Consider the following 21,793-nt stretch of genomic DNA (forward strand, 5'->3'; position numbering starts at 1 on the left):
TTATAATGCATTTGAAAGAGCAGGGATGTTAAATGGAATGTATCATTTATGTTGAATATCTTTCCAAATTAACCATTTTTTGGTTTCTGTGAATAAAGTGAATTTACAAAGGATGGTGTTTGCTGGTGTTTTTTTCCCCTCCTCCTTCACGTCTATTAGTAGAATTACGGCGGTCTTCTCCTAAATCACTTCCGCCCTCCATTTTCCCGGACGTAAAACAAAATAAAGCGGCTGGCTAGGAGGTGTCACTCGAAACCCTGGGTGGTGTACGGCCGAGGTAAAAAATTGTTTCCACAAAGGTTTCAGTCGGCAGGATGTCTTTCTCTTCCTCTTTCGGTACGCAGGTCGCAGCAATAATGGACGTCCTGGCAAAGGCAGCGGTCGCCGAAATAACCAAGCTTATGGACGACGGGACTGTCGTTTTCAGACTGGAGATGTGTCGGAGAGACAGCGAGATACAGGAACTCAAAAGAAGTTTGCAGCTGATGGAGGTTGAACTCTGCAAAGCGCAGGAAGTAGCAGCCGAAGCGGCCACAGCACGGGTTACCGGGGAGAAACAAGAGCAGGCAGCGGCCGGGACTCAAGTCTCACACAGAGGTGAGAAGCGTTTACCACCGATACGTTCCGTTCCTCTTTACGCCGAACCCCATTAAGAAATCTGGAAATTAAATGTTATCTTGCTTATCGGCTGAGTTGCAAACGTGATAGAACAGAACTTGTGACCTTTTATGAATCGTTAGGATCTTCTGCTAAATTCGGCATATAACGTTAAATGAGTCACCATTACAGCGCTTAATTCAATAAAATCTCAACTTTTAAAATGGATCCCCACTGCTCGCTACTGCCCTGGAAGCAGAATGTGGGAATAACAGTCGAACCAATTGAACTTTTCCTATAGTAAATGCTTCTTAGTGGATTGAATTTATGCCAAATTAAAGAGTGAATCCGAAGTATTTAGAAAATGTCTTATGTCATGTTCTACCAGGTATGCTACCTTTGCCAATAATCAATTAACTAAAAAGCCAGTTTTGAATGGAGTTTGGTGGGCTGGTTCATTTTGTTCATTGAATGGGCATATTGCTCCAATTGACACCTCTGTTCTTGCTCAGTTGGTGTTAATGTGTACCTGAATTTCCTTCTTGCAGCTGACCAGGAGGATCAGGAAACACGTGCCATGTTTTTGGACTCAGAGCCCGTCAGTTCACTCTGTGAGCCTGGACACCAGACAGAAGACAGCAGGGACTTGAGGTCAGCGGTGAAAGCTGAGCCAGTAGACAATCTTGCCACCCAAGAAACGACAGACAACACAGGGACAACCGATAAAAACGTGTACTTTGAACTGGAAGAGCGAGACAACCCACTCTGGCCTCCTGGTCGTGGCGTGTTCGAGGAAGCCTCTGTCGAACCGGCGCATGCAATACAGCAGTGCCTACAGATTTTCTCCCCTCAAACCGAGCAGTACCCCGCTCACAGTAACACAGAAAGTTCCTATAAGTCTTCATCGACTGCAGCGGAGAAGATCGCAGATGATTCGTTCAGTGCACCGATAAAAGTAGAGCTAGAGATGCGACCGGTGTGTGTGGGAAGCAGCACATCCGAGTCCCATCACAATGAACAGTTCAGACACATCTCGCACCCTGCAGTCAACGAGGAACAGCGCTTGCAGTCTACGTTGCAACAGGCGGGACCTTCGTTAGCCCCGCCCCACGTGCAGAGATCGAGACAAGGCGCTTTGGGATCAAACGCCGCGCACGCCGAAGATCACATCCTCAGTAGAAACAGCTTGAAGGCGAAGAGGCCGCTCAATGTGTGGAGAGCAAATCAAAAACTGTTCACCTGCTCAATGTGCAGCAAGGGCTTCCCCCGCCTGTGCCAGCTGGAAGAGCACAGGTCCACTCACGGCGCCTTCAAGCCGTTCAGATGCCTCGAGTGCGGGAAGTCTTTCACCCAGAAGACCCGGCTGAAGACGCACCAGAGCGTGCACACGGGAGAGAGACCCTTCAGCTGCAAGATCTGCGGCAAGATGTTCTCCAGGCAGGACAACTGCCTGCGACACGAACGCTTCCACAGCGGACTGAAGCCGTACAGCTGCGGACAGTGCGGCAAGAGCTTCACGGTGCTCGGTAACCTCAAAATACACCAGGAGATTCACCTGAGGGGAAGGTAGCGCTCGGTCGCTACCGGCAGGAGTGCGCGTCGTTCTCAGCGACGTGCTGGAAGACTTTGGAGATTTTGCACAAGCCATTAGTTTATCTTGCCGTTGTATTGCTTAATGGGTTCATTTTTTTGTTAAAGTTGAAGATTTTTCAATGAATGGCCATCTCTCAAATAAAACAAGTATTGAATGCGACCATGATCATGTCTACCTTCCATTTGAGGGGGGAGGGGAGGGATGCTGGTAGAGGAAAAACATGATTCTGCTCTAGCTATTCTAAATCCTTAAAACTGAAAAACAAACTAGCAACCAAAGGATCACCAACATAAAGCAGAGATTTTAAGGACTCCACTGATGTCCAACACGCTGTCAAATGGTGTAGAAATCACTCTAAAATCAACTGAATATGACTTCAAATTAAGAAATTTAAGCTAATTCAATTTAGACATGCTATACCCCATTTCAAAATATTTTCATTGGTACATGAGAGAGGATCAAGCATTGATCTAAGCGGTACGTAGTGCATTTTCTCCTTTGAACTTCACTAGTAACAGATGAGACATAAAAACAAAAAAACTGTAGATTTTGGTTCCAAAAAGCCATTCACATTCACGTGTTATGATGTGATGTCTCTAAATGTGACAGCACTAGTTTTCTATTTTTACCTCACTGTGTAAAATGGCCTCCAGGATAATCATAGTGTTATGAAACAGTTTGTCTGTACATGAACCAGATGATTTTTAATCAGTTACACAAAAAGTGCTTGGTGTCTGACGACTGAAAGAAACAATTTTTGCAGGAATTTCCAGATATCAAAGGTTATTGAAATCAAATCACTGCATGAGCCTTTTCCATCTGTGTGTGTGTGTGTGTGTGTGTGTGTGAGAGAGAGAGAGATAGAGATAGGTAGGTACTGGGCCATCTTTTGCAATATATTTAACATGTAGTTTTTGCTTTTGAATTGTTTTGAAATGGGATACTGTCTCTCTCTTTCCATCTGTGTGTTTGTCTTCACACCCCATATCTCAGAAACTCTAGTGCTGACTTTGACAAAAGTTGGGGAAATTACGTATGTCTTGCCAGGAATCTCACATTGACAAAATTACATATTGGCCTCAAGGAGGTGCTGTAGTGATCAACTGAGAAGATTGACCAAGTGAACCTCCCTCCAGTTAGATTTTCCATAATTTAAGACTTTCATCTCCTAGTGTTCCATTTTCATATGTAGTAAAAAGTAATCACTGATAACTGTACACAATCTATATGATCAGAGGAGTCGCTCCAAATTCTGGGCCCCCTTGCCCCCTAAACCCAATCAATACAATACAAATTAGATATAAAATAAGAAAATAATCTAATAAATGAAAAATACAATTCAAGGGCATCAAGTTAGTTCATACTGGACTAAGGTTTTTGTCCTCCATAAATAATAATAATCTGAATTTAAGGTTTTACATTACATTGAAAAAAAAAAGTTAGATGTTCTGTTGTCTCTGTTTCCACATTGCAAAATAGACAACTCTTAAATACCACATTAAATTTCAGTCTCAAGAATCATTTGAAGGATAGATATTATTGAGAGTTTTGAAATGCACTTCTTTTACTTTTACTTTGGAGTGTGTGTGTGTGTGTGTGTGTGTGTGTGTGTGTGTGTGTGTGTATGGGAACTAACCTTTCAGAGGAAGTGCCTGGGGTGGCGGAGTCATTCCTATGTTGCCAGGGTCCTATGTTCCCCAGATTTATATGGCACATAATGGGAACATGACAAAGGGTCCTATGTTCCCCAGTTCTAGGGTTAGGGTTAGGTTGGTTGTGTGTAGATGTTTACCCAGAGCTCAGGGTTAGGGTTAGGGTTAGAGACCTTCAAAATCAAATAAAATGATAACCATTGGTTTTGTTGTGTTTATATAGCTGTTTTGAAGCCTTGTTCCAATAAAAAAAACTGGATAATATTTATGAAATATTTTATCTTGAAACCGGTCAAATTTGACCTGAACACAATAGGAGGGTTAATGTGTGTTAACAGAATATTGAACTGGGGAACATAGGACCCTGGGAACATAGGACCTTGGGAATTTAGGACCCTGGGAACATAGGACCCTGGGAAAAATAGGACCCTGGGAACATAGGACCTTGGGAATTTAGGACCCTGGGAACATAGGACCCTGGGAACATAGATACGCTCCCCTGGTGGGAGAAGCAATATTCGCTGCGCGTTTCGCCTGTATTTACGGTATCTGTGTCATCACATCCGTAAACCGAGAACGGCTGTTTATTTTTTGTACCAATTAGCTGCTGCTAGCGGCAAGCGGCACACATTAAAACAAATGCTTGCTAAATTGTTGCACTTTGCAACAATTGTAACTTAAACGCAGCGGTTTCACCAATGGCCTGTTTCGGTTAGGGCGACAAAGTTACAGCCGCGCGCAGGACGGTCGGTGTACTTTCTCGTTTTCAAGTTGAAGCCTTCACATCTCTGCTGGGTTTATAATGTTGAGTAGCGTTGCTCTCCGGGCTCAAATTGCCTCCATTATCGATGCCCTCTCCAAAGCTGCCGTGGCAGAAATTGGCAAAGTTGTCGAAGATGGCATGGTGGTGTTACGGCTGGAAATGTGCCAGCGGGAAAATGAGATCAAGAGCCTGAAGAACAACATCGAGGTTCTGCACAACGAGTTGAGAGCAGCGCAGGGAGCTCAGGACAGATCCGTGTCCCTTCGCCTTGAAAACCACGGGAGAGATGGTAAGGGACCAGATTGAGTTGAGACCTACAGAGCAGCAAAACCTGCCGAAACTCACTTTATTTACCTTTTTAGGCTGGCATCAATCTTAATGAGGTTAATTCATAGAACACAGCATACCAAGTAGTATCAAACTGATGCAAGTTTTATGAGGATAGGGTCTTTCAGGGGGGAGGGACCATAAATCAGTGTTTTCTGAAAATATAACTGACCTTGGGGGTTGCTTGCTTTATGAGGATCAGTAGTTTAACCAGAATTTCACCTTTTACATCTGCAATTCGTATTCTCCTTTGTCTGTCCTGTTTTTAATCCCTACCAGCAGCACTGCCAAAATAACTTGCAAGTCTGAGATTAGTGACCCATTGTCATATCTATGCTAAAGTATTTGACTTGCTTTGACAGGCTTAAACAACACAACAGCAGTCAACTATAAAACGAGTGATTACTATTTTAAATCTAGCCAAATACCACGTGAAAGTAGAGGCTAATAAGCTGTGTTAAAACTTTGCTGTTGTCTCTCCACAGACAGCAAGAGCGGCATCAGTGACGAGAGGACCTTACTTGACAAGGCGCACGCCGATAAGGACCAGAACGGCCTGTCCATACCTGAGGTACAGGTGAAATGTGAACCCGCGGAGGAGGAAGGAAGCGAAGAGGCCGGAGGAAGACCGGACCAGCTGGGAGAGGAGCTGGTTATGTTTGAGAGAGACGGCGAGCAGTGGAGACCCAGAGCGCACGACGAGACGACGCCTAACAACTCGGATTATTTAAATTTAGGCCAGAGCTCGCTGCCATGTCTGCCCGAGTCTCCTCTGAACGCCGGCCTGGCTGCCCCTTGCGCCAGCGGCGGCGGGTTTCAGCAGAGCCCGTTCAGCCGCGGGCTGCTGGGTTACAGTCAGTACCGCAACTCGTACAACACCGCGCGGAGGAGGACCGCGAAGAGGTTAATGTTTAAGAAAGGCTTCGTCTGCCCGTACTGCGGCAAGAGCTTCGAGCGCTCCGGACACCTCGAACGGCACAAGCTGATTCATACGGGCGAGAAACCGTACCGCTGCGAGATCTGCGGGAGACGCTTCAATCAGAAGTGCAGCCTCAAGGAGCATATGAAGACTCACAGGATCTGTAAGTGTCATTAGGCTTTGGCCGATATTGGATAATAGAGAATATCGCGATATTTCATACATATCGCGATATTTCATGCATATCTCGATATTTTGCGCAATATCGAATATCGGCCCATGAATATCGCCCCACTTTTAAACTTATAAACCTATAATCTACTAGTGGTAGGACAGTAAAAAAACACAAGTAATCATAGTCGTAGTGAAAAACTTGTCATTTTACTTCAAGTGGGTTCCCTTTTCCACAATCACAACCTTCCTATCCTGTAATGTACACGTTGGAAGCTACTGTACACCAGAATTTCCTTCGGGATCAATAAAGTATTTATCTATCTATCTATGTATCTATGTATCTATCTATCAATCAGCCCATTTTCTGGGAAATAGCAGGAATGAGCAAATTGCACCAAATGGCCATTGTTTCCTCCTGTGCTTAGTAAGATAAAATTTCTAGGATATTAATTATAAGTATTGTTAGTTATAGCCTCGAAATTTGATGTAATTTAGAAGAAATAAAATAAAATACCAAAAAAAGGGGGGAAACACACCCACCCCACGAATGTCGATATTATCGTATATCGCAGTATTTTGGTGGGACAGTATCGCTGTATTAATATTTTGGATGTCACCCAAGCCTAACTGGGATTATTGCAGTTTTTTGTGTTGCATGATATTCCAGCCAAGCCTCCGGGTGCCGCAGGTTAGAGAAACTGCCATGGTTGCCAGTTCGGATCTCTACCTTACAGTTGCTAACCCTGAGCAAAACACGTCATCCTCAACTGATCCAGTGAAGCTGATCAGCGGCCAACAGTAAAATATTCTGGTCGTACTTGGCAGCTTTCAGGTGTAAATATAGTTAAATAGGCATGTGAAGCAGGGCGTTGCTGGAAAACAGCATGTGTGCTCAGGCAACAGTCTCTGGATAAATAGAGGTTTAAAAAAAATGTTATCGATTAAGTTGAGGAAAATAATCCCTGGGTGTCACCTTTAGTGTGTTTGGTGTCCGTGGAGAGATTCTCAAATGGTAAAGAGATTCTTCTTTCCACTTCCCTGCACAGCGAGGTCAGAGCAGAGGGTCAGCTGCCGACCGTCGCCCCTGGACCTGGAGGGGATTTAGAGTCTTGCTCAAGGACTCTTCAGCAGGATTCAGGATTAGGGAGGATCACAGGGTCACGGGGGGTCAAACCTGGGATCCTAAAGGTTGCAGGATGGTCTCTCTCTGTCTCTCTCTCTCTGCCGCCTGATTTATATTCAACTGGGCTGCCGTATTAACGGTTTGATTCAATACGACACACTTCAAGATATGTTACAAAAATATTCAAATTCATATTCAGCCCTCATTGGGTTAAAAGACCTGAGACGTTGATTAATGTTTAGCTGGTTGTAAACCATTAAGAGATGAGAGGCTGTTCATAGAAAAACAGACATGGAGAAGCGGTAAAACAATCAGCAAGGACTTTGAGAACCCTCCAAAATTCCCTAACACATGTTGGCCTGTAGTGTTGAAACGATTAGTTGATTGACAGAAAATTAATCAATTGTAATTTTGTTTGTTTTAATCATTTATCAAGTAAAAATACCAAACATACTGGTTGCAGCTTCCTAGATACAAAGATTTTTAAGATTTTCTCCATTTCATATCATCATAAAATGAATACTTGGGTTTTTTTTTGGCTGCTGCCTGGTCAGACTAAACAAGCAATGTTAAGAATCACTTTGGGCTCTGGTAACTTGTGATGGGCATGTGTCCTAGCCCTAGTGGCCTGGTCGTGTTATTGTTTGACTGCCACCTTGGAGTCTTGGTTGATTTCACAGTTGCAAGCCTCTGCTGTGACATTCCTTGGAGTCACAGTAAGCAGAGAAAAACGGTGTGGTTTAGGCCAGGACAGGAGGGAATGGGGGATGGTGACTGGAAAGAGTCCTACCGACAGCTGTGTTCTTCTGACCGGCATACGAGCCGGCCGGGCCTTTTAAGTCCTATCTGGTGCCCCAGGCAAGATTTTGAGTGCCCCCGTCAAAGTTCTATTGGATGTTAATTATTGGGGTCACAGCGCAGTTTCTGTCATGCAACAATGAAACAAATGGTCAAAACTCCATATTCAGAAAGTTCAAATGATCCTCAAGACCCCCAAGAGACCCTGTGTAAGCCTTAGCTAATCTTTAGTTCTGCTAATCTTTGGAAGTGCACTGGCATGCTGCAATTAGCGCTATTTGTGCTTTAACAGTGTGTGAAAACTATCAGTGTAATATAAACGAGGAGCCCATCCCTCCTCCAAAAAAAACCCCAAACGGACAAGTATGCAAGCAGAATGAAATGGAAGACAAGTTTATCTGTCCAACAATACAAAAATATGTATTTTGAATGAATTTTATGGCTTCAATTTAAGATCATAATTTATTACATATCACCTGCTTGAATAGATGAATGGCACCCTTCCCGTACAACCTATGCATAGTTTGCTGCTTTTGAAAGGTTAAAAGCTAATGGTTGAAAGATTTTGACTTCTCAGATGTGGCCGGTGATACATCATGAATACAATAATGCTTATGACTTCTTTATATATTAACAGGTATTCAGCCAGGACCTATTGAGATCCAGGTGGCCGAGCAGAAGCAAGTTCCCGAAGAGAAACCTTGCACCGATCCTCGTCGCCCTGAGGAAGAGAGCCAGAATCCAGTCGAGGACGGCCTACCTAAGAATGAGGACGTTCTCCCAACACCCGTCCAGGTGAAGTCCGAGCCCGGGGAGGAGAATGTAGCGCAGCCGCTGTATCACGGAGGGAATGAGCAGACGAGGGAAGGACTGGACAACCTCGGCGACGACTTCACGGCGTTTGAGAGAGACAGCCAGCAGTGGTTGTCCAGAATACACGGACAAAACAACGCAGAGATGAGCAGCACAGAATATCTCAGCGGCTCGGCGCAGAACACGCCGTCCTTCCCCGGAATAGCTCAGTTACTTCCACCATCAGTCGAAGCGTCTTGTAGCACCTTCTCCTTCCCAGGGAAACCATACGGGGAGCTCCAGGACGATATGATGTCCCAGCCGCCCTACGGGTCCTCAGACGCACTGCTGATATCGAGCGACGGCACAGTTCACTCAGGCTTGCCCGGCATGGCGGGGGCCTCGCTGAATCACCACCGGCCGAGGAGAAGCAGGTCTTTTCAGGTGGTCAAACCAAAGAAATGCTTCATCTGCTCGTACTGCGGCAAGGTGTTCGAGCGCGTCGGGCACCTCGAAAGGCATTTACGGATTCATACGGGTGAGAAGCCGTACGGCTGCCATATTTGCGGGAGGTGCTTCAATCAGAAGAGCAGCCTCAAGGGGCACATGAAGACGCACAGAAACGGTAAGAGACGTTGCGGTCGAAGAGTTTTGTTCCCAAATGAGATATCTACCACTTGAAATAGATGACACCTACTCTTACAAAACTTACTTTTTCAAAATGTATTAGGGGAGTCTGATAAGTTTGACAAATTGATCCGTTTTACAGACTGGATCATCTAAGTCGAAGTGTTTTGGAATAGAGCTCTTCGAATATTTCATGAAACAATGTGCTTGTCTAATGATGATGCAGATGATGATGCATGTGAGTTGTAAGCTCTGTTTCTACACTAATCATTCAGCTGTGCCACCACAGCAACAAAATCACCACCACTGCTAGAGGAAATGTGAAATTAGCATATACAGTAAAATTAAGCCTACAGGTTTCCTACAGAACATAACAAACTGCAGTCACAATGTTTAAAATTTATGTTTTTACAACAATAAAATATCAAGAATGTTTTTAACTTTGCAGCCTCACTGGATCCATATCTTGGGTCAAAACAGGGATGAATGTGGAATTAAAACTAATATTCCTCTCAAGCACCACTGCTGCATAAAATCATAGAGGAAATGTTCTAGTAAACACTCGATGCTGATTTACTTTTCATGTCTTGTTTTCCAAAAGGTGAGAGCATAGAAATGCTGGAGGCACATCACCTGATGTTTAAGATGCCTGATAATCAACCATCCGAGAACCTGGCAGAACCCAAGACCGGACCGGCAACTTTAGAGGAACAGCTCCCCGGCTCCGGATACAGCGAGAGGGTTGGCGAACAAGCATTAATAGTAAAGGTAGAGCCAGACGGGGGGGATTTCCAAACTCTCGGTCAGTTAGGGAATGAAGACGGTACAGAAGCACCAGACCAAAGCCAGCTGTGGACATCTGGGATAGAGAAGAGCAGTGACACTCCTTCTCCAGTACCTGGTTGCTCTAATGTCACGCCACAAACTGCCAGTGTAGTTTCTCACGACATCAAGTATCGCCTCAGTCCTGCCGGCGGAGCAGCGAGCGAGCAGAGAGGCTACGCATCGCCGAGCAAGGATCTGCCTTTTCTAGATGACAAAGAGAAGCTGGAGATGATGCAGAACAATCCGTACGCAATCATGGGCATGCAATCCAGAAGCTCGGATATGTTGATAGCACCCGAGATGCACGATCACCCAACTGCGGAGGAGGTTGCAGTGAATGAGTACAGTGCAGCCACTAACAGGACTCAGGAGGTATTTGAATTTGACATGACTGGCTCAGGCAACCTGGAGGACAACTGTAGTGTAGACGCAACTAAGCAAAATTGCTTTATATGCTCAACTTGTGGGCAAAGCTTTGACAGTTTCAGTCACTTTCAGAGACACCAGTGCAAAAATATTGGTGAGCAATCCTTCAGCTGTGAGATATGTGGTAAGATTTTTAATCAGATGAGCATCCTGAAATTGCACCTTAAACTCCATGTAGATTAAGCTAATTTGCGGTCCACACAATGATGAAAGAACATGTTTCGTCACCAGGCTTCATCAGATTCGTTCATAGCAGTCAGGAATGTGCACAAGTCCATTTTCTCATCGTCGACAATTCAGCGTGTGGTCTAAACGAATGTTCGAATATTCGTGCGTGCCAAAACTTACAAAGGCTAAAGCAGATCATGGACAGAAGGCATCACTTTCTGTTCGCTACAGTACTGCTTGTTGGCAGAGATACTCTCAGTTCAGCTTCTGTTTTGCACTACATAGTTCCTAAACCCTAACCCTCTATTTAAATTATGTTAATGATGTATCTCAGCATTTAAAAAAATGGTTACGGCCAAATTACAAAAGTCAGTGTTGATCCCTGCAAACAATTATGCGAATATTCGTTTTGTTATGACCCATAGAATAGAAATAAAAGAAGTATAGAAATCCTAATAGAGATGACACATATTTTGTTGTTGCTGTTTGGACACGGTAAAGATAAGTATGTAAACCAGTCTAAAGCATTTTGGTGTTTGCTACAACTATGTCATCATTGTGTGGACTGTTCCTGCTCTAACCAGTTCCTGAGAGCCGGCACCGGCGTCTACAAACTATGTAAGCAGTGTGTGGATACACTCCTTCTGTCCACCAGTTACCTCCAGCTTTTGTTCTCCTTTTTTAGATGCAAAGCAACTCCTTGACCTGTAAACTCACTCACTCACTCACTCACTCACTCACTGTTAGCCTATCTGCCCCCTAGTGGCCGCTAGGAGGCATGGCAGTGTCTGCAGACGCACTGAACCAGGATCATTCACTCGCCTCTTCTCTGAAATACTGCTGAACTGTGTAGGCTGCTTCACATCTATGACACTGTATCTTTGTTTAGTTATTGCTGTTGCAGTGCTGCTACTGAAACACCAAGTATCTTTAACTTGTGGTGCTCAAAATAGGGTAAGCTGTCAGCATTGTCAGAAATATACAACAGTGCGTCCTTTCCATTGCAAGTAATGGGAAAGTCTGCACTGTAACTGGAGGTTGCTGGTGGACAAGCAGCCTCACACACTCATCATGTTTTACTCTAACACAGGGTTGAATGATATGCTCAAAATATCACAATATTCTTGGTGGCAACATAACAATATTTAGCAGAATTTGGCTGATCCAATACAAATTACAATCTGTTAAAAGTGCATGGCTCTTGCATTATCAACCAATGACTCAACACAGTTTTCTCTACTATTCAGTTGTGTGTACTCTATGCCGTACTTAAGAATGCAAGTAAAAATGTGACATAGTTCTGCAGGAAAAGAAACATAGGATTTTAAAATTGCCGGCTGTGTTATAATAATGCAAAACTTTTTCTGGATCCATATCAACATACCTTAAAAGCTCTCCTTTCGAGGAGAATGCAATGATGGTGCTTAGGATGAAACTTTGTTTTGGAAGTTGTTGTTACATGTCAGTTTCTAAAAATATTCATAGAACTGTTTACTTCTCCTGATACAACAGATGGACAGTAGCTTAATTTTAAAAGTCAAACTGGACAAGCCTTGCCCTCATACAGCAGCGTACTGTATACCTCATATTGCCTTTGCCTTTTCAAAGCTGCATGTGAACTTGATGATAATGTAAGTGAGCAAAATGGCTGATTTGCAGCAGTTGCTGTAATTTTGGTTCAGGCCAAAGTTTTAAAATTAACAGCTCTTTACCTCCCATGAACCAAAAACAGTGAAGGACAACATGATGACATAGGCTTTTTCAGCCAGCCGTTTTTCTTGGCCAGTGTTTGGTAGCATTGATAAGGCAGGACTTCCAACTCAGACCCAGTCGGCCTGCGAGAACACACTACAAGTTAAGTGAAAATGCTAAATCTACAGCTCATACAGGCACCCTATGCATCATGCATAACTAAAGAAATGTGTCAAATACCTCATTGACCCACACAGGGTCCCTGTAGTTAGGGAAACTTGGTGAAGTCATGGAATTTAAAAATTGTGTTTTGTTTTTTTTCAAGGCCAGGAAAAATTTTGATAAATTTACATGTGTAAAAGTCTTGAAAACATAATGACATTGCAGATATAGAGAGCTTTAGGTGATGTAACACCCTCTGGTGGCCATAATGGAGGTCCTCAGCTGTTGGGCAACTGTGGCTGTTGACTGGGAACTAATCATTCGCACATCAGTCGCTTTATTCAAATATCCTGCTGGCGAATTGGCTAAACACCAAGCCTCAACTCGTGGCTAAAGACAAGAATATGGAAACAAATCTCCCTTAGCACACTATTCACTTTTACTTATAATGTTACTGAATTGATCCACACCCACACCACAACAATCTTTTTCTGATATCGTTTTCTAGTCTGGTTGTTATATATTTATTCATTATCTGTGCACAGGCAATTGTCCACTGGACCTCCATGATGGCTCCAGATGTGGCTGATATTTGTGACACAACTGAGATTGCTATTGTTGGACTTTTTGAATGCACCCATGGTGACTGTAACACAGGATCATTGAACTTTGAGGACTGGCACCTCTGCAGTGAGCAGGGTTCCTACAATCTTGGAAAGTCAGGAAAAATGAATGGAATTTCAGAATTATGTTTTCTGGGTCTACATTTGTAAGAATATTCCCTCAAATAACAAATGTCTTTATCTTATAAGTCTCAATCAATAGTTGTAGCTATAGCCAAAATAAGCTCTGGGACAATGAAATTGACTATTGAAAAAAACAGACACGTTTACACAGGAACTGTTAAACATTGGTCATGATCAATGTCACTGATTAGTCAGGGAAACCTCATGAAGTTTGATTAGTAAAATGTCAGGGCCCTGGACGAACTGCCTGCTGTGCATATCTAATTTGGTGGGAGCAGGTGCTGGACTTGGAAGGCTCATTGCAATACTTTGCCAAATTGGCTTCAACACAACAAGGCCACACAAAGAGCACCTGCCAAGGGCCGACAGGGCGACACTTATTTTTATTTACCATATGCCCTTTGGTGGACGCTTTTATCCAAAAACCCTTTATAGTATCATGAGTGCGTATATTTTTAGCATGGGTGGCCCCAATGGGAATTGAACCTTTAACCTCGGCTGTTGGCGCCACGCTCGACCCACTGAGCAACACAGGACCAGTATGTCCACTGTCAAGACAAATTCCTGCACATTTATTGTACTTGGCAACCACAATGATTCGGACTCTGTTCTCCTCATTAAGTTTCTGGAAGGTTTTCAGTCTGGTTTAATACCGTGGTTCAACCCCCCCCCCAACATCACTAATTAATAACAGGCAATCTGTTGGTAAATAGCATAACAAAGAAACCAATGGTAGCATGATTCAGGGGCATCAGAGGACTTTGCAGAAAGAGGTTGTTATATTAGAAATAATATAATGTTGTTAGATGACATGTTGAGGGATGAATGCTAGTGCAGAAAAGTTTTCTTCGATTATGTTTGATGTTCAGTTTTTTGTATTTTCAAATAAATTTGAAATCTGCTCTCGAAGCCACTGTGGAGTCTTACGCTCTCCGGTTATTTTCATATTTGTCATTAAATAAGTGGTTTTGAAGTCTCAGCTGTATTAGATTCATTTGAACAGCAGTGTCTATCAGTTTAAGGTAAATGATTGAAAATGATCTTAAACATGTTTTTTTGTATGTTGGCCAACTAGTGCCTGCAATTTGGAGGTGAGCCAAACACAACTAGTGAGAGTTTCTAAAGTAAAGAAGCTGAGGTTATGACACAAATATTGCAGACTTTTCTGGGTGAATCTTAAAACTCCAAAAATAACTCTCTTGCTTCACTACCTCCTCTCCTTTCCTTCACTACCTTCTCTCCTTTCCTTCACTACCTCCTGTCATTTCCTTCACTACCTTCTCTCCTTTCCTTCACTACCTCCTGTCCTTACCTTCACTACCTTCTCTCCTTTCCTTCACTATCTCTTGTCCTTTCCTTCACTACCTTCTCTCCTTTCCTTCACTACCTTCTGTCCTTTCCTTCACTACCTCCTGTCATTTCCTTCACTACCTTCTGTCCTTTCCTTCACTACCTCCTGTCCTTTCCTTCACTACCTTCTCTCCTTTCCTTCACTACCTCCTGTCATTTCCTTCACTACCTTCTGTCCTTTCCTTCACTACCTCCTGTCCTTTCCTTCACTACCTTCTCTCCTTTCCTTCACTACCTCCTGTCCTTTCCTTCACTACCTTCTCTCCTTTCCTTCACTACCTCCTGTCCTTTCCTTCACTACCTTCTCTCCTTTCCTTCACTACCTCCTGTCCTTTCCTTCACTACCTTCTCTCCTTTCCTTCACTACCTTCTGTCCTTTCCTTCACTACCTCCTGTCCTTTCCTTCACTACCTTCTCTCCTTTCCTTCACTACCTTCTCCTCTCCTTTCCTTAAATCTCCTGTCCTTTCCTTCACTACCTTCTCTCCTTTCCTTCACTATCTCCTGTCCTTTCCTTCACTACCTTCTCTCCTTTCCTTCACTACCTCCTGTCCTTTCCTTCACTACCTTCTCCTCTCCTTAAATCTCCTGTCCTTTCCTTTACTACCTTCTCTCCTTTCCATCACTACCTTCTCTTCTGCTTTCTTTCACTACCTCCTGTCCTTTCCTTCACTACCTTCTCCTCTCCTTTCCTTAACTACCTCCTCTCCTTTCCTTAACTACCTCCTGTCCTTTCTTTCGCTACCTTTTCCTCTCCTTTGCTTCACTACTTACTCCTCTCCTCTTTTCCTTCACTATCCCCTCGCTTTTATTTCACTTTCTCCTCTCCTTTTTTCACTGCTTCCTCCTCCCCTTGTTTCCTTCACTATCTCCTCTCATCCTTCGTGACCCCATGATTGTGACTATAGGAAACTGATGTTCACGCTGCCATCCAAATAGTGAAGGACGAAGTCTCTTTTGATGGATAACGCTAGTGTGCATCAATCATGTGCAGTAGCCTACCTCCCTGATTATCCAATCATAACTTTCAGAGTGATGTTCAGTATAAAACCTAGATCCACTTCCTTGAAAGTTCATATGGTATATTTTAACACATATGGAATCAAAAAAAATCAAATTTTAATTGACTTAAGGTAATCATCAAGTGATGTCCAACCTGTGATGCTGAAGATCAGAGGCTGTCTCAGTTCTGTCTTTCTCACCTCGCTTCCTTCTCTCCTTCCCTTCCTTTCCTTGCCTCGTCTCCTCCAAGTCTTGTTGAAAAGCTTTAGGATGCTTCTCTCCTGAATCCCCTCAAGGCACAACCACTGATGTATGAACAGGTGAGCACTATAGATAGAAGCAGAGGGGAAGGATGTGACCGGAAAGAAGAGGAAGACAGACTCCATACAGAGAGACTGAACATTCATGCTACTGTTAAATGTTCTGTCTCTTCCTACTGAAGCTGCCAGAACTTCCCTGTATTCAGACAGTATGACACCTTTGTCTTGTCCTGTCACATATTTTCTTATTTTTGAGAAACAAATGCATGCCCATTAAAATAAACTTGTCTTAAATCACTAAAATGCTAACTGGCTAACAATAGCTGAGTTTATATTTCCCCACACTAGGTGCTTTCGGAGTTTCGTGCAGAAATGTGCACATCAAGTCTTGGGTATTTTCATTGGACACAAAATGTTACCAGAAGCTAACGGTGTAGCTTGTTAATTGTCATTTGTGACATAATTCCTGGCCTGTTTTTTGTGATTTGGAATGTGATTTTACACATCAAAGTTATAGAAATGTCATTGAAAATCATTCTCAACTGTTACCCAGTTAATGTCAGAGTAGCTAAGTACAATGTAAATGTCTCATCTCTTAATTTTCTCCCTGTGCAATTCATATGAAGAGACTGTAGGTTAGTGGCTTTTGTTTATTAAGCATCAAGTTTGGAGTAATTTCACTCTCACTCAAAATATTATTTTGGAGTATCATCCTCATTTGTGACTTTACTTGCATCTTTATAATTAATTTACTGTTATATTTGGCCAAATTCTATATTCATAAATGTAAGTTTTCAAAACAAAAAAAGAAACATTTTTTATAGGTTTTAGAAAATAAACGGACTTATATTGTACAACTCTTAAATACTCAACAAATCCAAAGGCTATCAAAACACATCTATTTTTTTTAATCTACCTTAATTATACACTAAACTTGATTTTTTTTTAGTGTATAATTATGAATACCCCTAACATATTTTCTCATCTCATCTCATCTCATCTCATCTCATCTCATCTCATCTCATCTCATCTCATCTCATCTCATCTCATCTCATCCCATCCCATCTCATCTCATCTCATCTCATCTGAATCAAGTCATTTTTTATGTTTATGCCGTTTCCCTTACCTTCGCTTCCGGATTTGAATACCACTTCGTTTCTATTCCAGCATTTACGGTAGATCACTCCGCCACACGGAAGAAAGGTTCCGGCTAGAAACAAACGGGGATGTAAAAATTTTTGTAGTGCGTTGGTCTTTTTGCAATTTATTATATCGTTGCATGAAATGGGATTTTAATTCTTAGATGTTTTTTTCCTCATATAGCCTAGCACCTTGCATGAATCAGCATGGCAACGTGCATTCCTTTTCAGACCCAGTTATCCTCAATCATGGAGGTTTTGGTGAAGGCAGCAGTGGCAGAAATTTCCAAACTAGTCGATGACAAATGTGCGTTTTTACATCTTGAAATATCTCGAAAGCAAAGCGAGAACGAGATGCTGAAAAGGAAATTATTAATGATGGAAAACAAAAACGCGCAGTTGCAACGTGGTTTCGGTAAGCGGTCAGTGCTGCGTCTGTACTCATAATTGACGGTTCTTGCTAATTAACCTGTATGCGTCTTAAGCCTTAACCATGTGATAAAAGAGACCCTAATCATTTTAATAACAACACAAAAATGATTAAAAGGCTTCAATGTAGGCTGCAGAAATATGATTCCAGTTAATGTTGATGTACAGTAAGAATAGAGAGATCAGGGTAGCTTGCATTTGCCTTCAAAATAATATCAAAATTAAGAAAGAAGTGATGAGTTTTCTCCAACTCAATTGTTATTCTCCTGCTCTGCACCCAGAAAACTACATGGACAGAGGGACCGATGTGGGGAACAACTGTCCGCATCCCACTGGAGAGATGAAGGTTTGTTAAAAAATGTCTTGATTCTTAATAGTTTGATTTATGGAGGAACAGGAGCATGCAGCTAATCAGCAAAAAAGTTGAATTTATTCTCTGTTTATCTAGTTTCCTGAGATCGAAGACGCCACTCTGTCGTTCACAATAAAGGAAGAGAGTCCAGATGAAGTGCTTTGGAGCAGTGATTCTGCTGAGCCAATCGGTGAGTCAAGCAACCGGAGTAATTAAAGAGGAAGTGCAATTTGGTTGAATTTGATATCACGGCCCCTTCTGAATTCTCCTAACATCTGTGTCTTCCAGGCGCTGCTATACAGTACTCCAATGCTTCTGCTGAGAGCCAGCGATTTGAGGAGGACCGCCAGTTAACCCACTCAGAGGCCGCCAGTCAGAAGACTCCCGGTCAGTTCAGTGAGTCGTACAACTCTGGCCAGCATGCAGAAGACATCAACGGCCTTCAGTTTGCGGTCAAAACAGAGAAGGAGGAGGACCAGTCGGGGTTCAGTCAAGATGGATGCCAACACAGCGCTGGCAAGCAGAATCATCTTCCTGCTGAATTTGCCATGGACGAAAGAGAGAATCAGCTTTGGTCGTCCATAATAGAGGGGAATGACATTGACGCTGGTTTTCCGGACTTCTCCAGCGTAGTAGAGGAATATTCCAGTACGTTCCCCGACCATGCAGACACCCAGACCACCGGCAAGTCCAATAGTGTCCCGCAATCCTCCTCACAGCGGCCGTGTAATGGGATCTACAACAGCGAGTATCAGAAGGATATTCCTCAGTCGTCCACGTTTCAGTCCAGACCTCAGGTTGCCCAAGACAGACAGAAGGACCAGCTCTACTCCCAGAGAAACGCCTCGCATGCTCCGCATCTGAGGCAGGCGAACGAACACCCGGAGCGGGACTTCGTGGCCGCGGATAGACCGGCGGTGACTCACTCGCACAGCGCGTTCACGGCGGGCGGCTACCACCCAAACGCCCCGCATAAACCCAGCTCCGGCCCGGCGAGGGGCTACATCTGCACGCAGTGCGGGAAGACGTTCGGCCGCTTGCACCAGTTCAAGCTGCACCAGCAGAGCCACAAGAGGAAGCGGGCCTTCTGGTGCACGGTCTGCGGGAAGAGCTTCCAGTGCTCGTCCCACCTCAGCATCCACCACCGGACGCACACGGGCGAGAAGCCGTACGGCTGCGGGCAGTGCGGGAAGAGGTTCACCCAGCAGAGCAGCCTGAGGGTCCACCAGCGCACGCACAGCGGGGAGAGACCCTACAGCTGCTCCCAGTGCGGGAAAACCTTCATCCTGATGCACCATTTGAAAAGGCACAGAGTCATTCACACGTACAGCTGAGCCGATAAACTCTGCACTGGTGTTGCTGAGGTGAAAGACTGCTTGTTCCTTGGAAGAGAGACTCATGACCCCCCCCCCCCCCCAAATCCAAATCAAAAAGGCAATGAAGGACAGCTCTTTTTGGCGTGGATATATGAAATTTGTGACAGTGCGCACAAACTTTGTATAATAATGCATAATTCTCTATGCAAAATCCCTCTGGACTTATTTTAAGACAAAATGTTTGCTCCTTTGTCGGACACTTGTGCTGTAATTCTTAAAACTTAAAAGGGAAATTGCACCCTCAAACAGAATTCACGCGTTATTCCTGTGATCCACGTTAGTTCAGTATCTTTGTGGGAAACAACAACACACTTTCAAAGCTAGAAATCCAAAATAAAACAAGGCCTAATTTGTGGCATCGCCAAGACACAAAACCCTCCAGCTTTTCTGTTACAGTGACTTGCAGACTGATCCTCTCTTACAGACTCAGTTATGTAGAAATGAGCCGTATTTCATCACAGCACTGAGACTTTAGAGCCAGAAGATGCTCATTATCCACATAAAATCACCCCAGTTTACTGTCACATGCTCCATAAAGTAGGTTTCACATGCAAAACCAATGAATGAAGCACCTCTAGGATTTTTGTTTTAAAGTCAACATCAGTAGAATCCTGCCTGTCTTGCATCTAGCTGTGGGAGAGACTTTGCTGTCCAGGATCATAGGAATAAGATGAATATTATTCCAGGTTGAATTTTCCCTTTGAAGTTCTCTCAAAATTCCTTGCTCTTTGTTATAATAATTTATATTAAAGCATCCATTAAAAATACACAGCTGGACGTGTTCACTGCATCGACCAGACGTTTGCGATTCTCAGGTAAAGTACCTTTAAGTTGAAGGTTTTCAGCGCTAGTTTGGGACAACACACATGAACATATGCTGTGTTGAAAACTGAAACAAATGTGTGTTTTCCCAAATTGCATGTGTATGTGGTGGTGGTGGTGGGGAACAAACATTGACGTTTCATATTCATTCATTCATTCATTCAATCAACTTCTCATCAAGTTACAGTCTAATCCACAGAGTTCTCAATATCATCCAGGCCTGTTTGCCATTGTGATCGAAGTATGAAGCGACACCAGAGGGCAGTGTAACTCAAATCTTAAGATGACGTCAAGCGGCATCCTGACTGTGGTCGTGCTGTCAGAACGGGAACAGGAACTTCTCACTTTGAAGTTCCTATTTACTGCAGTCTAATCGTTACCACCTGACTGCAAACCGCCGTGAGCTGACATCCTTCCCTTTCACACAGATTAAAACTTCGGTGGCACCTCGGCACAGCGCTGCTGCCTTCCAGGAACTTATAGAGTGTGAAATTTGGGTTTGAATTCAGCTCAAAACCTCAAACCTCACCTCCTGTCTCAGTTCACTGATACAGACAATACTATCTAATAAAGCGGTTGTTGCCCTCAGTTCAAAATTTGATGGTTTTGTTCCATAATGTCATGCCTCTCTTTACCTTACTACCTACTAAAGCACAACTGCCATACAATTGTAAGAGCATGACTATCAGTTATAGGTGCCCTCAGTTCAATATTTGATATGTGATCGATTACTTTTTTCATCCAGCTCCCATGCATTTCTAATGGAAAATTCCCTGTTTCTCTGCACCATAATGTCTAATAAAGCAAAATGGCATGACAATTAATATCTAGATTGTTAGAAACATAACTTTATTGCAATTTCCCACTGTTCATTGTCAGCTTTGGTAAACATAGCAGGGGTGCTAGTAGGTGTTTTCATGTTTTTAGCAGACACCTTCCATGCATTTCTAATGGGAGATAACCGTTTTTTCCTGTTTTTCTTGCTTTTTTGTTTTCCGGATGACATTTCAGCACATTTTACAATCTGCATGCAACTTAATAACCAATTATTAAGGTGGAGTTGGTGTTGAAAGGTTACACCCAACATCACAGGTAGTGAAGCAGAGCGTAACTATAAACGTCTTGCCCTGGAACATTTTGTCCTAACAGTCGGAGCCAGGGACACTTCCTTTTTCATAAACATAACCTGTCTCTAACCTGTCTCCTGTCTCCCGGCTCTCAGCTGCGTGCACAGAGCAGCCGCCGTGTTTGACAGCAGTAATTTTAGTTTGAAGTGCAGCGCTGCAAAAGTACAGTACACACTGTTTATTAAGGCGATAAAGGGAGACTGATGGGTGGAAGTTAATGATTTTCCTACAAGGATGCAGCCAGGTTTCATGTGCCGGGATGGAGCTCAGCCATCGTTTTGTTTGTGAAAGACTTCTGTTGATAGTAGATATACTGCAATGGAAGCAATGGGGTAAACCAGTCGTAAGCTATTTAGCCATTTCTGTGATATAAAATGAGATTAAATGTGATTGTTCATAGAATCATACTGATTTGGATTTAGATTTACATGAAAACAGTTTCCTTTTTTAAAAAAAAATAATGTTCTGAACATCTAATTACCATTTTTGATTATATTTGTAGGTGTTTTCCTCTCTGACTGACTGGAATTTGTAGTTCATCCACATTTTTAC

The 21,793-nt window shown here is 43.2% G+C and overlaps 3 protein-coding genes across 3 annotated transcripts; all 3 read left to right on the forward strand.

Annotated features, from left to right (window-relative positions):
* Nucleotides 1-250: 250 nt before the first annotated feature.
* Nucleotides 251-2,335, forward strand: LOC144542152 (uncharacterized). The gene is made up of 2 exons (XM_078287860.1): nt 251-597; nt 1,146-2,335. Exons 1-2 carry the CDS (start codon nt 315-317, stop codon nt 2,165-2,167), a joined length of 1,305 nt encoding a protein of 434 aa, XP_078143986.1. The 5' UTR covers nt 251-314; the 3' UTR covers nt 2,168-2,335.
* Nucleotides 2,336-9,272: 6,937 nt separating this feature from the next.
* On the forward strand, nt 9,273-10,904 carry LOC144542188 (uncharacterized). Its single transcript, XM_078287988.1, has 2 exons — nt 9,273-9,364; nt 9,968-10,904. Exons 1-2 carry the CDS (start codon nt 9,346-9,348, stop codon nt 10,798-10,800), a joined length of 852 nt encoding a protein of 283 aa, XP_078144114.1. The 5' UTR covers nt 9,273-9,345; the 3' UTR covers nt 10,801-10,904.
* Nucleotides 10,905-17,291: 6,387 nt separating this feature from the next.
* On the forward strand, nt 17,292-20,071 carry LOC139928908 (uncharacterized). Its single transcript, XM_071921628.2, has 4 exons — nt 17,292-17,550; nt 17,846-17,910; nt 18,013-18,106; nt 18,205-20,071. Exons 1-4 carry the CDS (start codon nt 17,343-17,345, stop codon nt 19,248-19,250), a joined length of 1,413 nt encoding a protein of 470 aa, XP_071777729.2. The 5' UTR covers nt 17,292-17,342; the 3' UTR covers nt 19,251-20,071.
* Nucleotides 20,072-21,793: the final 1,722 nt, after the last annotated feature.

Source organism: Centroberyx gerrardi, chromosome 13 (assembly GCF_048128805.1).
Source record: "Centroberyx gerrardi isolate f3 chromosome 13, fCenGer3.hap1.cur.20231027, whole genome shotgun sequence".
NCBI classification, from domain to species: Eukaryota; Metazoa; Chordata; class Actinopteri; order Beryciformes; family Berycidae; genus Centroberyx; species Centroberyx gerrardi.

Bases quoted from the DNA above. Each gene is read 5' to 3' on its own strand.
- LOC139928908 (XM_071921628.2), top strand. From the start codon at position 17,343: ATGGCAACGTGCATTCCTTTTCAGACCCAGTTATCCTCAATCATGGAG. The intron at 17,551-17,845 runs GTAAGCGGTCAG...CTCTGCACCCAG, and splicing joins GCAGTTGCAACGTGGTTTCG to AAAACTACATGGACAGAGGG. The intron at 18,107-18,204 runs GTGAGTCAAGCA...TGTGTCTTCCAG, and splicing joins TGATTCTGCTGAGCCAATCG to GCGCTGCTATACAGTACTCC.
- LOC144542152 (XM_078287860.1), top strand. From the start codon at position 315: ATGTCTTTCTCTTCCTCTTTCGGTACGCAGGTCGCAGCAATAATGGAC. The intron at 598-1,145 runs GTGAGAAGCGTT...TCCTTCTTGCAG, and splicing joins GACTCAAGTCTCACACAGAG to CTGACCAGGAGGATCAGGAA.